Here is a 16349-nt window from a genome sequence, read left to right on the forward strand (position 1 = left end):
CGTGCGTCCTACTTCTAACATCCGGTGACTTCGGCTCGACGGAGGCCCTCGAGCACAGCGTATCGACCTTGTCGACGCAGGACGCAGACGCCAAAAGTTTTCTGAAGCAGCACAGCTGTGGTGATTACCTGTCATAGATATGGAATACGTTGTTGGACCATCCCATCGAAAGAACGTTACCAGGTAAGAGAGTAACTTTTTCTTCTCAATTGCCTTCTTTTGACTTGGGCAATACTGGTTCTTCATAAATTGCCTTGGTATGATTCTCTTTTGGCTTTGGCAAAAGTGGTTTATATTTTCTTCTCGGGCTATTGCCCTTTCTTGTTGTTGGCTTCTGGTCTGACAATTATGTTCTTGTTCTGCCATTTACTCCTTTTTAAATCAGCTTAGTTTGCAACAGAATAATTAGCCTGCTTTATGTTAGTTTGGTATTCAGATACTTGCCTCTTTTTCAACTTTACTTTGAGGTTAAGGCCCTTGGACTTGGCCAGCGGGTGGTTACGGAGCGCTACAAGGACACAATCTTAAGAGTGAACTCACCAGTTCTGCTGTGTGTGCATCCGTTGGCCTCGCTGCCTCCATGTTCTCTGCTTCTGTTATCCTACGCGGCCCGGCAACTTCTCCTTCACGGCTTCCTGCGTCTGTCGATAGCAGCGCTCTCCTTGCTCCTACAGCTCTTCGGTGCTCGCCTGCCACTGGCACGCAACTGACAATGGGGAAAACTCTTAAATGGTGCGCTTCCTGCTGCGCAACCTCTACAGTCAATTTCTCGAGGATAAGAGACCCTCTGCGGACTGGCATCTGTTTTGCACACCATGGTGGTCCCGGCTCTCATCTAACGTCTGCTTCTGCTGCCACGTGGAGGCGTCAAATCTACTCCACCATCTACTACTGCTCTTCCTAATGGCCTGCACCTGAGGGGGGCCTGTTATGCCTCCCCGTCTCCCTCAGGTGTGGGTCATTATCCGTAATAGACTGCAACTTGCAATCTTTTGCCTCTGCAGACCTCTTCTTCGTCCCAGTACTTTGGGAATTATGGGATTTGGAGTTCACAATATAAAACGCAGCTTTCTCAATGAAATTATCACCATGTTCACTTCTCTCCTTCTGCATATTCCCTAACGCAGTATTGTAAGGATTCAATTAAGTATTTGGCTTTACAGAAGAATGGGGTTTTTCATGGTCTAAATTGGTAACATTTAAAGACTCCTCTTCATTATTTCCTTGGGACTCATAGGAGCTTTCATTTCTATGAATGTCAGTGACTTTAAAAGGGTTTTCCTTACTCCCAATACACGACATACACTAATGATCGTCTTCACCCACATTCCAACAGTTAGCTTTAGAAAACAAAAGCTCTCTCAGGCATTAAGCCTTTACAAAATCTGGTATCAATCATATTCCCTTCCTTGAGGAAGACAAATACTGCGTCTCATCAGACAAACTGCTCCTGTTCCCCTGCAGCCCTTCTCCCAGATGATCCTCCCAGCTAATACTGCCCCCCGGGTCAGGGTCAGAAAGTGTCTGTCTTTTCCTGGCCACCTGGGAGGAAAGTTTAGGTATGGATTTTGTGAGGACTCCATAGGATTCATCACAGTATACTAGATGGAAAAACTGTTTACTATACTCGAATACTTTTCTGAAATATTTGTGTCGGAACCCCTAACTGATTTCACACAAACCAACAAACTGCTATGAAAGAAAACACTGTCCATGAGGAGAATTATGGTTACCTAATTAATGCCTCTCCTAGTTTGTCCACTGACTAGCTTGTTATACTATATAATGAATTTACTCAAACAGCCTCCCAGGATGGATTCTAGGACCCTTCTCCAACTCAAGAGGGGGTATATAAAATATCAAAACCCATCTTTCTTGTAGTGCTTCAATAGTGTGTCATGGGCTTACATACAGACTCTAAAGAACATAAATGTGTTCTCATCATTTTCTGTTTTTAAGCATGCGTTATCGCTGTCTGACCTGTGTTGTTTGTCGGGACTATTTACTGAGGGTAACTCACTGAACACCAAATTCATCAGCTTTTCATTACTAGTCCCCTTTAGACACGTCACTATGAAATGGATGATCAAACACCCCCTAGTGATTAAGAACTGGCTGAATGTCATGATACACATTTGTATTTCTGCAATTTGCTTAAGCCCCGTTGGTAATCGTGTTCAACCACACTGTAAGGCATTTGGCTGGATGTGGGTGTGTATGCAAATAGCCTGATTCTTTTATCCTCATGCATTTTGTATTTCTGTTTCTAGGTATTGATTGAACTTCAAATCTAAATATCACAAACATGATTGTGTTTGAGCTTGGGGATTTTGCTGTATGTTGTATTTTTGAATTCTTTCTTGTACTATCTGTGACATGCATATGGAATACCAAGTATTCTAATGCAAATCAATAAACATATCAGAAAAAGTGTGCATTACCTGCTAGCTACCACTGTGTAAAAAAAACTGTTATTCCAAATCATAGTGAAAATATAATTGGAAACGTTCTTTCAATGTATTGCTTTCTCCCGCAAATTCTTCATCAGATGAATATCCTTTCCAGCGTGTCAGCTGCTTGGAAAACCTTTCGAGAGGGGACATTATGCACCTCGACTCAGCCGTGGATCCATCTTGACTCAATGCGGCGGTCGTCGACATGGTGTAGGTCGTCGTACATATACTACGTCACTATGCCCCCGTATCTCCGTTCCTTTTTTAAACGCACTCCGCACCCTGCTCGTGGAACGGCTCTGATGAGAGAATTCTCACTGCGTTTTTCCAATTCAGCGTTTTCCAAAAAATGTCCACTCCCAAACCGTCGCATTTCAAGAGATGCACCAACTGCAACTCTAAGATGTCTCTGACCAACCCATACAGGAGCTGCATAGGGTGCATCGGCACAGATCACGCCACGGACGATTGCGGGTCGTGTCAGCAGATGAACCCAAAGTTGTCTGGGAACCGTCTGCAAAACTGAAAGTAGGACGCCCCCCTTCGAAGTCACCGGCTCGGTCGACTACTCGGTCGTCCGAACACGAGACGGAGGACCTGTGAGACACCTGAAGGTGTCTTACCCGCTAGTCCCCGGGGATCTGTCATCCAGGTGGCCAGCACACAGCCATTGCTTTTGGATCCAGTTCCTGGGGGTGGACCAGTTTGGAAGGAAGGATCAACTGGCTGAGGGGTTTTCGGTGAGTGGAAGTGGGACACCGCATGACGAGACACGGTAACCCCTTCCCTGTAACACCTTTACTCCATCCTGCCAAGTAGGATACTTAGGAACGCAACCCCCCGCCCCGCTTTTCTAACACACAATTTCTAATGGATAGCCCGCTATAAGAGAAAACAGACTAACATCCAAGCTATATACCTGACTTGTCCCAATACAATGGTCAGGCAGGGTCAGGCAATTATTGGCCATTACACACACACCTGCATTCCATTACACTGCCCGACATGGATAAAAAGCAGAGCACGAGAGCACACTTTGAGCAAGGCAAAGCACTCAAGGAAGCAGCAGTTCCATGATGGCAGTTTGTTAGGGAGAATTCTCTGTTAAGGCTAATTTCCCAAACCTAGTGAGTCCCCCAGCAGCTTTGCTGGATTTTTGGGGTTTATTTCTTTCTCCTGCTAAGAGTGAGACTCTTTTTCTCCTACTCTTAGGCATGATTTGAGAATATCCTTTGACTTTGTATGTGTTTTATGGGCTATGGGGTCTTTTACTCCATAGGGTTTCAAGTGTTTTTGGTATGTGTGTTACACAGCACCCTCAGTGCAGTAACACAGGGGTGTCATAGTTACCCCCAAACATATAGTCCATACCCTGGGACTGACTACTGTCTCCCAGGACATGTCACCATTGGCTTTATTAGTCCAAAATCATGAACAGAACCAGTACAAACCATCATATTGTGGAAGTACTGGAAGGGGTTAATTAGATTACCCCTGGGTCTGTTTTCAAGGGGGCACTGTGCAGTCCCCCCTTGTCGAATTTCTGGCTGGTGGCAGTGGTTACCATGTGAAATATTCCTTAAGAATATTTACTATGGGATTTTCCCATTCATTTTAAACGCACCACTTTTTGGTGCAATGTCAAAGATACCGCTGGGTTATTTATTTAATATTTATTCCCCGGTTGGGTCTTTTTGCCAGGTCCCGGTTTTAAAATGGCGTTTGTGTTCGCCTCTGTAGCTCCAACCCAAGTCGAGCCCTTTGTTCCTCTTTTGGCGGGCTTCTGCACAGAAGCCTCCAAAAGTGGTGCCACTCTGTCCGGGTCTACAGGATGTGCGGGAGGGGGGGAGAATAGGCATCCTGGACTGAGTTGCCTTGGCAACTCAAGTCGCACTCTTGTGTGATTGGCCCAGTGGTGAGCCGCCCGGCTCACCACTTAGCATGTTTGATTGACAGCTAGGACTGGTGAATGGGGGTTTTCTGCATAAAAGCAGGGCTTTGGGGACTGGAACTTCAGAAGTCGCCACAGGACCTAAAGAATCCGAAGAGGGAGAAGCTGAGCCGACCTGCAACGACGACACCACCGGTGGAGCCCTGCTGAACCGTCTCACCACTTCCCAACGACAGTGAAGATCTTCATCCAGGAGAGTCTTCTTCCTTTGAGCTGGTGGGGTTAACCAGTTCGCCTCTTTTTCGCCTCCTGGATCGTCTCGTGGTTGAATCGCCTGTGCCAAGCACCCCGGCGGCCGGATAGCCACGCTTCACCACTACCGCAAATAAAAGGATCGTACCTTTTAATCGGGAAACTCCGCGGCTGGTTTCTTCCCTGGCAGTGCAACGACCTCAAGCTTTCCTCCACGTCGAGATCTTCTCTTCCCTGGACGAAGCACCGACTTGCACCCGCTGCCAGGAACAACTACCCCCGCTGGAGCTTTCTCACCATTTCAGGTACTGTGTCCCACCTGGTCTCCCTTGCAACAGACTGTTCAAGGTGTCCCGTAAATCCTTGACTCTCTATTCTGGGGTGGCCTGGGACCTGTTAACTAACTTTTCTGAACTGATCCAACTCCTTTTTGAACTATCTGCAAAGACTTTTAAAGTTACTTCAACTGTGTGATCTTGGGCACATTCCGCCTTGCTCTCTCCAAGAGTGGGCCTGGCCTTTGAACTTTCTTTCTCTAGAGTAGACTCTGCCTTTCTTGACTTGCTGTGGTTCTTTTAAAGTGTTGGTATTGTGTGCTTTCCTAATTCTGCCTTTTCTCTCCCTTTTTAAATAATTATTGGAGTGCCATCTTGGTTAAGTGCTCACCTCTGTTTGATAATAAATGGTGTTATTTTGCTAAGACTTGTCGAATAATTAATCAGGGAGGTGTATATATTTCCAGTGACTGTGTTTGAACTTGCTTGACATATTAGTGCCAGTGTATTTTTTATAAGTGTGTTTTTAAATAAATAATTATATACTTTTATACCAAAGCTCGGGTCAGTGTTTGCTTGTGCTACTGTATTTTTGTACCTAATGTGTATACTCTATATACTGTCTAACTCTTCTTGAGAGAAGTCTGACTGCTCAGCCACAGCGACCAGGTAAATCTGGGTGGTACAGACTGCTACCAATTGGGTTTACTGCCACCAGCTGTAGTCTTAAACTTTTTGCAGTGGTCCCTAAGGGAACTGCACAGGTTTCTGCCTAACACAGTTTGATACAAGGTGAATGACGGTAAAGCAGAAGGGGATCGCAAGGAGGGAAGTGCCCTTGACCTCTTCGACGAGGAATCGTTACTTTTGGAAACCTTTGAGAATAGAAAACATAAAGCCAGGAGACAAGGCTGAAGAATCCTGCATTGTGTGTCGGAGGTACCTGATAGTCTAGTGGGGAGGGCCACGGGGAGAATCGCATGCTGCAGCGGTACTGTCCTTGGCTCCTACAAAAAAGTCAGCACAGCTGGTAGTTTAGGACCCGGTGCTACCAAGGAGACCAAATTGTGTTTGCCGCCTTCGGGCCCCTCATCGACCGCCGTCAAGTGGACCATGCCATCCAAGCCCTAGTCAGCTCCGACAGCCCCGGTGCCGTTGAGGTCGATCTCGGCAGTGGTATATGAGAAGTCGTATATCCCCAAGTCAAGAACATCGTTCTTTGACACAATGCTCTCCATTTTGAAGATGATGGGAACCAGGCTCTTGATATTCAGCCGGTGCAAGGAGGATCAGCCAGTGAGGACCTTTCGCCGATCAGGCCGACCTCATCGACTTGGGTGAAGGCCTATGTGACGCCAGTGGCTTGGACAGCTCCCCCGACTTGTACATGCAACAGGCCAGACCTTATGGACATGTGAATGCCCAGTATCCAAAGGCGGTGGAGAGAGTGGGCGATGCCTTGGGCTTGTATGCCCCCTGCAAATCCACTGTCAGCTTACAAGCTCACAGATATTCTCTACAGAGGTCCACCCAATGACCGAGCAATGCCTTTCAATGTGGCCATTTCAGACCCCATTGCCTTCATTTGGCAAAGACCCTGCTCCACACCTCCAGTGTACTCCGAGTTCACAAAGAAGTGCAAACCTGCGAGTGGAGACCCCATATACTTGTCGACTCACCCTACGCCTGAGGGTTCAGTGATCCAGGCAGCCAGAGTGAATACTAGGCCGTCCATATCGACCTCCAATTTACCGACTGACAGTCGAAGAAGTACGATGCCTTAGCCAAGAAGGTATTTTCTTCTAGTAGCATGGCTCTCAAGGCAGTGAATGCTTTGTGCACCTTTGCCTAGTACACGCACAGCCTTTGGAGGATGATTCATGAAGCAGCAGAGTACATCCTGGAAGGGGACATTTGGGATGGTTTTCTACACTTAGTGGAGGATGCCAAGGAAGTAGCCTGGCAAAGCTTGCAATCGGGCCTGGACGTCGCAGATTGTCTGGGCAGAGCTATGGGGTCATGTACGATGATGCGCAGGCAGTCCTACATGCACAGTTTGGTGTTTTCCCCAAATTGCTCGACATAGCCTCTGATGGTGAGCATCTGCTTGATCCTAGGGCTGATGAGTCCTTACAAAATTCCGACATCAAATTGGCTGCAAAGTCACTGGGCCTGACTGTCCAACAGCCGATGAAGCCATCCTTTAGCTTCTCCTCTCGGATAAGGGGCTTTCGTGGTTTGTCCCATTTGGGAGACCCGCAACCCAGACAAGAGCAGATGTTTTGATTTCTCCCCCCATGTTTTCCCGGTTGGAGGGAGGATTGGAGAGCATTTGCCACAATAGCGTGAGAAAGCCTCTGATGCCTGGGCATTGCAGCTCGTCCAGTGGGGGTACTGTCTACCCTTCTTGCAAAGACCCCCATACAGACCATCTCCCGCTCCCATACCACCAGAACAGGAACTTCAGCAAGAACTGTGCTGAAGGGTGATGTGGAAGAGGTACCTTCCGAACAGAAAGCGTTGGGCTGGTATTCCTGGTATTTCGTGCTACCCAAGAAGGGGGAGGGCTGTGTTGCATTTTGGAACTCAGGGCCTAGACCAAGTTCCTGAGGAAAAACAACTTCAAAATGGTGACACTAAGATATTCTCCAGGCTCTGCAGTCTCAGGACTGGCTGGTGTCATTAGATCTGCAGGATGCATATTTCCACGTGCCCATCCATCGGAGGCAGAGAAGATACCTCATATTCCTCATATGGGACAGGCACCATCAGTTCAACCCCTTTGGGCTGACCTCCGCTCCACAGGTCTTCTAACTGGTGGCAGTAGTGGTGGCTTATCTCCCGAGATCCGGCATTCAGGTGTTTCCATACCTGGACGACTGGTTGATTACGGGAAAGTAGTCAGAGCAGGTCTTGTCCCACCTCAAAGACACCTGTTCACTGCTGCACAGGCTGGGGTACTCCCCAAACCTTCAGAAGTCACACACAACACCATGTTGCGTGGTGCTAATACTCACTTTGGAAGAGCGGTGCCACAGAGCATCCTCGTTTAGGGGCTTTCATCCGCTGCCAGACTACATACTGCGTTCTTTTTATGAATTCTTCTCCCATAGATTCCTCATCACTCTCCCATCCAGCCCTGCTCTGAAAGTGCCTGCTTTCCATGATGTCTGACCTTCTCTTGGGAGGAGATGTGCTATTTCTTATTGGGCCCCTAGGCCTGTTATGTGTGTGTTCTTCTTGCAGTTATGTTCCTCATCCCCAAAAACCTCATGTAACCTTTTTGTTTGGGAGTTCTGGCTACTTTCAGCTGATACCACAATCTTCCTCCGCACTAGCTGAGCTCAGGGGAGTGGGGGGCAGGGAGGGACTGAGGTACAGGGGCATAGTGACATAGGATATGTATGGCTAACAACGTCATGTCCGCTGCATAGAGTCGAGATGGATCCACAGCTGAGTCGAGGTGCACTACGCCCCCTTTCTAAAGGTTTTCCCGAGCAGCTGACACTGGAAGGGATATTTATCTGATGAGGAATCTGCGGGAGAAGAATCCATAGAAAGAACATTACCGGTGAGTAAGTTCCCCTTCCATATAATGTCATCTTTGACATTATATGCCCCTTGGTGCTGCAATCCGTTAGGCTCTCCACAGTGCCCAATTGTACTGCTAAAGTTGGACAATCTCAGCACATCATACAACGCCTCGTGACTGACTGCGAGTTTTACATGTTTCTCTCCAATTGTGCCCCTGGCCCATCTACTGCACCCCTGAGCTATGTGGTGTTGTAAGCTTCATGTCTTGGTAATAGCTTAAGTTTTCTTCATTCCAACTACTAATCTCCAGGGAGATGGCCTTTTTCATACATTTAGAATCAATGTAACCAATCCCCACAGTAAGGAATAATGTTTGGTTATGGTAGTTTTCCTGTGTGTTTTGTAGAAACGCCCAGAGCTGTACTGTTGTGGGGATTATTGCTGTCCCTTTCTTAAATAATTTGTAGCTGCTAGTTATTTAGCTTGTACTAATCTTTCCTTATTTCTTTTGGCCAGGCAGCTTATGACCTTCACCAGACGGTGCACCGTTGTGCCATGATATGGAAGCGTAAAGCTCTTTGTCGCAGAGAAGGGAGTCGGCCTCCTGCCAACTCGCCTCCTCTCAAGAAGCGAGTGACCTTCCAGATTCCTGCCAGTCCAGGGTTGAGGGCAGAAGGCATCTCTCGGCCGACTATGACACCTACACTCTGCCCTGTGCCAAGTAAGGAGTCATCGATGCTCGTGAGTGCTGGGGACTCTCCGCTTTACCAGATGTAAGTGAAGGTACATTCTGCCTTCTCATTGTTGTGCAGTATTTCTTCCCAGCTGTTGTCTTCCATTTTTGCATCTTCATTATTCTGGATATTGTGGGTGGCTCTGTTCCTTGGTTGTTTGTTCCTTTGCTGCTTGACTTGGTACTCTGTGTCTGTCCAACCTTACAAGCTTTACTGCTTTTCTTGCCTCGCCACTTGATAATTTTCTTTAACTTCCTCCATAAGTGCCTGCTACTATTCTGCTTCTTCTCACCATCATCCACCCTTTCGTTCGACACCTGCCTGCTTCTACCCTTGCTTCTATACCTTCTCATCCCCATGTTGGTCAGGCCCATGAGTCTGTTCCTCCTGCTGCTAGGTTTCCTTTGTTGGCTTTGCCTTACATCTCCACTGCACTTTTGTGCTTGAATGAACCAGGGTCATCTAGTATTGCAAAGTGGCAATCTGTTCAGTCCGGGTCTGTATTTTAAAACTACTGACATTTAATAAGAACACAGTAGAATTTAGCTGTTTTTTGCTTTACAAGCCACTGCACCTAGGTGTTCTTTATATATTCAAGTTTCTTTTAAAGTTTCCTTTTTTCTTTCATGGTTATTGTCATTTTGTAAAAATGTTTCTTGACAAGTCATCCAATGCCAGACATGACCTTTCAGAAATGTTTGAATCAACTGGGGCCCTTTGCTCCTTTAGTTCTTTTCCATGGTGCTGATCCTAGGGACTTTAGAACATGCTTTACTCAATGCTTAGAAATACAAAGGACTTATTCTTAATCAGAATTACGACTGTTGTATTTCTGAGAGTTCTGGAATTTTCCAGGTGTCAGACCTGCATAAATAGTCTGCCACCTTAGCCCTTTCCCAATGGATTTGGTAATTGAGACCAAACCCAGACAATTTAATATGGTAGAACAGTGATACCACTTATTCCTTAGGCTGGTAGACAAAGAAAGAGGCACAAGAAATCCAACTTCTGCCACAATGGCCATTTCCTCTGGCTATTGTTTGCATTCCATGAGACCCCTCTGGGCTTTTTTCCCTCTGATAAGCACAGAGCTTCGCTTTCCTTCAAAAAAAGAATTAAGGAGTTGCTAAAGAATGGAAAATGCTGCGAACACCAAAATTACTGTTTTCTTCTGGGTTTAAATGTGAGGATTAAAGTCCAGCTAAGGAGAAGCTTCTAATGGATTCTTTCCTCCCATGAATTCCTCATATATGATAATCCTATCCTAGTGCAGCAGTTCTTCAGAAAACGTTCTGCTTCCAGGGGGTGCAGCGCGGCTTTGTGTCAGCTCTGTCCGACGCCTGTACACGCCTTGAGCGGGCATGACATCACTGCACTGCATCTCTCTTTGTTTGGGTGGCACTGCACGCAGGATTGCGGGTCGTGCTAGTCTATGCACCCAAAGGCCCTCCATAAAAGGGCAGAAAAATGCTTCACCTTCGTCTACAAGGCATAGAGTGTGGCGCTGCAGTCTCACTCGAGGTTGCATGGCGTGGAACGTCGTACTGAAAAACCGACCTTGGGCAAAGAGGAGGAAAAGGACATGCACCGTAATAGGTCCCACTCAACAAATGGTTCCTCTCACTGTCACTCTTCTTCATCCTGTAAGTAGAGGAGCTGCCGCTCCAGGGAGTCCTTGGAACGGCAGGTACAAGCCCCTTTCCCACCCAGAAAACAAAACGTACCAGTAACCAGTGAATTTATGTGACACCCAAATAATTTGAATATTCAAATGGTATTTAGACTTTCCTGTTTGTTCTAACACATATGTTTGTTATTAGTACCAAACAACACATATTTTCTTAAAAACAATTCATCTATACACATTCAATGGCCTTTATTAGGGTCTTCATACAAATCTATATTCCAAACGATAGTCATTTCAATTTCAGACACAAAAGAACAATTGTATACAGTTGAGATCTATAGGTAACATAAATCTCTCCTCACAGTGTTTCTTTATAAACCCTGACAGCATAGAGGGTGGATTCTAGTTTTTAGTTTTTTTGTATAGGACCTGCCGTATCTTTGTAGTGTCAATTGTTGCTATATTTGTAGTCAACAGTGTGGTTCGGCCGTCTCTTGAACCAACAACTATGCGCCCTTCATCAGGACCGGTTCAATTTATTTGGATACACAAAAATGTGTTTTGTGTCTAAAAGAGAAACAAATGTGTGTATTAGTAAATGAGTGTGACATGTTAATTCAGTGAGGACGGCTTAATGCTTCAAATGTAATTTTGTAAATCAACCAATGAGTGGCATCCTACCTTTTAGTAGTAGCTCAGCATCATGACTGGGTGTCGATGGCCCTCGTATGTAGTACAATCCAGTTATGGACTGGCTGGAGACTGTATTCAAATACATATGTACTTCTCCAGCATGGGAACTGGCATGGATTCACATGCTCATGAATAATCCCCGTCGTCAGGCTGGGAATCCTCGGTAAAGAAAAAAAATCAGTTTGTTTCGTTTCTGAACTCTTTGAACTAGTAACCAATCATGGTCTCTGGGTCATAATGCCCCCAGCCAATGACTGCCCTCTACCTAAGCCCCTCCTCTGGCAGCCATCTTCAGATTTTTACCTCACGTTCAAGTGTTGGGAGTCCTTGTGCTATAGCTCTCGAGCTTTTACTGCGGTCAATCGAGCCTCAAGCTCCACCGATTCTACTTCCGATCAACGGGGACTGCCAGACAGGGCGCAATATCACCAACACCATCAACCACGAGCCAACGCTCTGGCTCGATGAAGAGGCAGTCGGAGAACACAGGTAAGCTTTGGGAGAAGCCCCGGTCGATCCCGACGGCGGCAGCCGATGGGGAGCGAGGCAGCGACACTCCCCCCAAGGTGAAGGCCTCAGGCGCGCCCAAAGTCGCGAAGGCCCTGATTCACCCAGCTAAGGCCTCGATCGAAGGAGTCGTGGCGGCCCCGGCAAAGCCTGTAGAGGCTACCCCAGTGGAGACAACTTCCGGGCTTAGAGTTTCCCTGCCACCCTGGAGGGAATCCTCTTTTCAGCCTATCGATAAGACCCCTTTCTGTTAAACTCCGGGTGGAGAAAGAGGGGTGGGGGGCACGCTAGCCATAACGGACACAGTTACCACCTCTGAAGATGAGCTGGCTGGCGTCGCAAAGATCCTGAACAAGAAGTTCGAGGAAGTACAGTTCTACGGGAGGGATCCCAGCGAGGCGGACGTAGAAAGTGACGGTGGAGCCGACGAGGAGCCGCGGACCATGGAGGAGACGGAGGACCCTACTCCCCAGCCGTCACAATCGGTGCCTATGCCACAGGACAACTCAGGAGCAATCTTGATGGCTATCCAGGCCCTGTGTACGGAGATGAGGACAAGGTTGCCCTTAACCCCAGCGGACGATTCAGTGGCGCCTGGACCGTCGGGAAGCCCACCGAAAAAGCGGAGGCGAATCCATCCTCCCCAGCCTTCACCTCCTTCCCCTCCACCGAGGGATGAGACAGGAACGGAGACAGCGACGACTGGGACGAACGACGACGGTGGTGAGGACGGGACGGATCGCCCATCACCTCCTGCCTGGGCCTCCCCTCACAACGAAATTGGCTCTTTCCACACCATGATCTCCAGGGCTTCGGAGCTCTTCCAACTTTTTCCCGAAGAACAGAAGGAGGGTTTCCTCTACCAGCGACGGGAGGCCAAGAGGAAGACCGTCCTCTCCGTACCGTTATTAGACAACATCTGGGACGAAAGACTGCGCTACTCAAGAACCCATCCACGGCTCCTGCGAAGAGGGACCGGTATGAGAAGAAGTTCCGGGTCCCAGATTCCACCCCGATGTGCCTCAGAGCCCAGCCATCCCCGGATTCGGTGGTCTCCGCAGCGGCCAAGAAGAAATCTGCAGGGGCGACGGGATCAACTTCCACTTCCCCACCGGACAGCGAGGGGAAGAAGCTGGACGCCATGGGGCGACGAGTCATCTCGTCGGCGGCGACGACCATCAAAGCGGCCAACGCCCTCGCGATCATGGCGCGCTACGACAGGGAGCTGTGGTTCAAGATCGCTCCCCTCCTGGACTTCCTCCCAGACGACAAGAGGGCGGAAGCCCTTGAAATCCTGCAGGAAGGCGAGGTGGCATCGGACCACGCCATCACAGTGGCCACGGACATCGCCGACACCGGCTTTCGCCAGATGGGCAACAGCATTTGCCTTCGCTGGCGCGGTTGGCTTAAGGCCACCGATTTCCATCAGGACGTGCAGACCAGGGTGCTGGCCATGCCCTTCCACGGGAACAACCTGTTAGGCAAGGGAGTGGACGAGTCACTGCAGGCCATCAAGGCGGACACCGAGACGGCCCGGGCCTTGGGTTCTCTCCATTAACGACGGCCACCCTTTTGGACCTCCGGAGGCAAGTCTCAAGGTGCCTCCAAAAGATTTGGTGGCGGTTCCTCGTCGTACCGCCAAGCAGCCCGTTCATCGTCTCAGGAGGCCTACAGAGGCCGCAGCAAGGCCGGAGGACGTTGTTGTTGCCAAGGAGCCAAGACCTCGGCGAAACAAGATTGAACCTGCCGTGGCATCGGGCCCCCAACGAAGCACCCCGGTGGGAGGCCGGCTGGCGAAATTCATCAGCGTGTGGGAGTCCATCGCCACCGACCGTTGGGTGCTGGACGCGCTGGCCCACGGGCACAATCTGGAATTCCAAAGAAAGTGTCCCTGTCTACCACCTGTGGCCAGGAAGGAAAACCACGTCCCACAGCTACTTCTGGTGGTACGAGCAATACTGAAAAGGGCGCGATAGAACTCGTCCCGAAGAGGCTCCGTGTACTTGCGGTACTTCCTCGTCCGAAAGAAGATCAGCGGTTGGCGACCCATCCTGGACCCTCGTCGTCCAAACAAATGCATCAAGTCCCAGAAATTTCGGATGGTCACCCTCCAGCACGTGCTGGGACAGCTGGAGGAAGGCGACTTCCTATCACCGCTGGACTAGGAGAATGCCTACTTCCACATCCCCATTCTCAAAGGACATCGAAAATTCCTATGATGCGTGGTCCAAGGGCGACACTATCAGTTCAAGGCCCTTCCCTTCGGATTGAAGTCGGCGCCCAGGGTCTTCGCCAAGTGCCTGGCACCAGTGCGTCGCGGCTGCGCCTACATGGGATCCACATCTACCCCTGCCTGGACGATTGGCTCATCCGAGCAAAGTCAAGGGAACTCGCCGTTGATCACACAGCAAAGACTGTCCAACTGCTCACGGATCTGGGAATCTCGAGCAACTTCGCAAAATCCCACTTGGGATCCACACTCGACACAGTGGCGCGATTGGCTTCACCGTCGGAGGAAAGGACTAAGGCCATCCTGGGCAAGGTACAATGGCTGTTGACCATGGACGTGGCCAGGGTGAGGTCCATCAAGTCCCTACTCGGCATGATGTCCTCGTGTATCTACCTCATGCACCTATGCAGATTTCGGATGCGGCCACTGCAGGAGTTCCTCGACGCCCGTTGGATGCAAGCGGCAGGCAGCTTCGAAGACAAAATCTCCCTCAATGAGACTTTCTGCCAAGCGATCTGGTGATGGGGCACCCGCATGCATCTAGCAGCGGGTATGGACTTCCAGACCCCGGCACATCAGGAAACAGTGACGACGGACGCCTCCCTGGAAGGTTGGGGAGCGCACACCGGATATCTCCACGCAAGAGGCCTTTGGCTCCCGGAGGAGAGGTCACTACACATCAACGTCCTGGAGCTCCGAGCCGTGTTCTGGGCACTCAGGTCGTTTCTTCCTTCCCTCAAGGGTAAGGTGGTAAGGGTCTTCACCGACAACACCACCACAATGTTCTACATCAGGAAGCAGGGGGACACCAGATCCCCAGCCCTATCCAAGGAAGCGCAGGATCTGTGGCACTGGGCCTTTGCCCAAGGGATGTACCGGGTGCCCTTCCATCTGGCAGGAATAAAGAACACCATCGCCGAGTCACTCAGCAGGGAGCTGCGATTGTGCCACGAGTGGGAACTTCGACAGGATCAAGTGGATCTCCTATTCCAACGATGGGGCAATCACCAGAGCGACCTATACGCGACAGCGACGAACGCCAAGTGCTGGAGGTTCGCCAGCAGGTTTCCCCAGCCGGGGAGCATGGGCGATGTCGTCTCATTCCCCTGGGACGGCCTGTTCCTGTACGCGTTCCCCCCCCCGTTGCCGTTGCTGCTGCGACTCATCAGTCAACTCAGACGGTCCAGGTGCAGGATGATCCTCAATGCATCCTCAATGCACCGGCGTGGCCGAGGCAGATCTGGTTCCCAGACCTTCTGGACGTGTCAGCGTCCCCCCGGTCAAACTACAGAGGGACGCAGATCTTCTCGCCAGGGAAGGAGGCGCCATCCTCCATCACGACACAGGATCGCTGAACTTGCAGGCCTGGCTCCTGCAGCACTAGAGTTCAGAAGGTACGATATCCCGGCGGACTGCAAGTAGGTGCTTGCAAAGGCCAGGGCGTCCTTGACTCTCAAGTTCTATGGACACAAATGGAAGAGGTTCTCTGTCTGGTGCCGTGCACAGAAGATTAACCCTCTGCCGATTACGGCCCCTCAAGTGCTGCCGTACTTGCTATCGCTGGCCAAGGCGGGGTTGGCGCAGTCCTCCATCAAGATCCATCTGGCGGCTATCTCCCACTACACCAGAACTCCGGGGCGGTCATCTCTGTGGTCTCATCGCCTGGTGAAGGAGTTCATGAAAGGACTGTTCAGATCGTTCCCGCCGGTGAAGGGTCTTGCCCCAGCGTGGGAGCTCAACGTGGTGCTGACCGGGCTCATGGGGCCGCTATTCGAGCATCTGCATTCGGCACCGTTGAAGTTCCTATCGTGTAAGACTGCGTTTCTTGTGGCCATCACCTCCACACGACGAGTGGGAGAGATCCAGGCCCTCCCCTTTAAACCTCCATACCAGACATTCCACGAGACGAGGGTAGTGCTGAGGACGCACCCCTCCTTCATGCCCAAGGTGTCGTCGGTCTTCCATTTCAAAGAGCCCTTGGTGTTACCTGTTTTGTTGCCGTCGCCGGACTTTGCACTCGCTGGATGTGGCTAGAGCGCTGAAGTTCTACGTGGACCGCACAAAGAGTCTTCGGAAGACATCACAGCTGTTTGTAAACTTTGGACCTGTGAAACAAGGGAAGGCCCCCTCGAAGGCTTCCATTTCCAGATGGC

At 49.7% G+C, this 16349-nt stretch overlaps 1 protein-coding gene across 1 annotated transcript in view; it reads left to right on the forward strand.

Moving 5' to 3' along the window:
- Positions 1 to 16349, forward strand: part of SFI1 (SFI1 centrin binding protein) — a 1072759-nt gene that overhangs the window by 835274 nt on the left and 221136 nt on the right. The window contains exon 26 of the mRNA XM_069619815.1: positions 8922 to 9178. Within this exon, the coding sequence (XP_069475916.1) occupies positions 8922 to 9178 (257 nt within the window). The remainder of the gene's footprint in view (positions 1 to 8921; positions 9179 to 16349) is intronic.

The sequence above is a fragment of the Ambystoma mexicanum genome, chromosome 10, assembly GCF_040938575.1.
Source record: "Ambystoma mexicanum isolate Mex_15411 chromosome 10, UKY_AmexF1_1, whole genome shotgun sequence".
NCBI lineage: Eukaryota > Metazoa > Chordata > Amphibia > Caudata > Ambystomatidae > Ambystoma > Ambystoma mexicanum.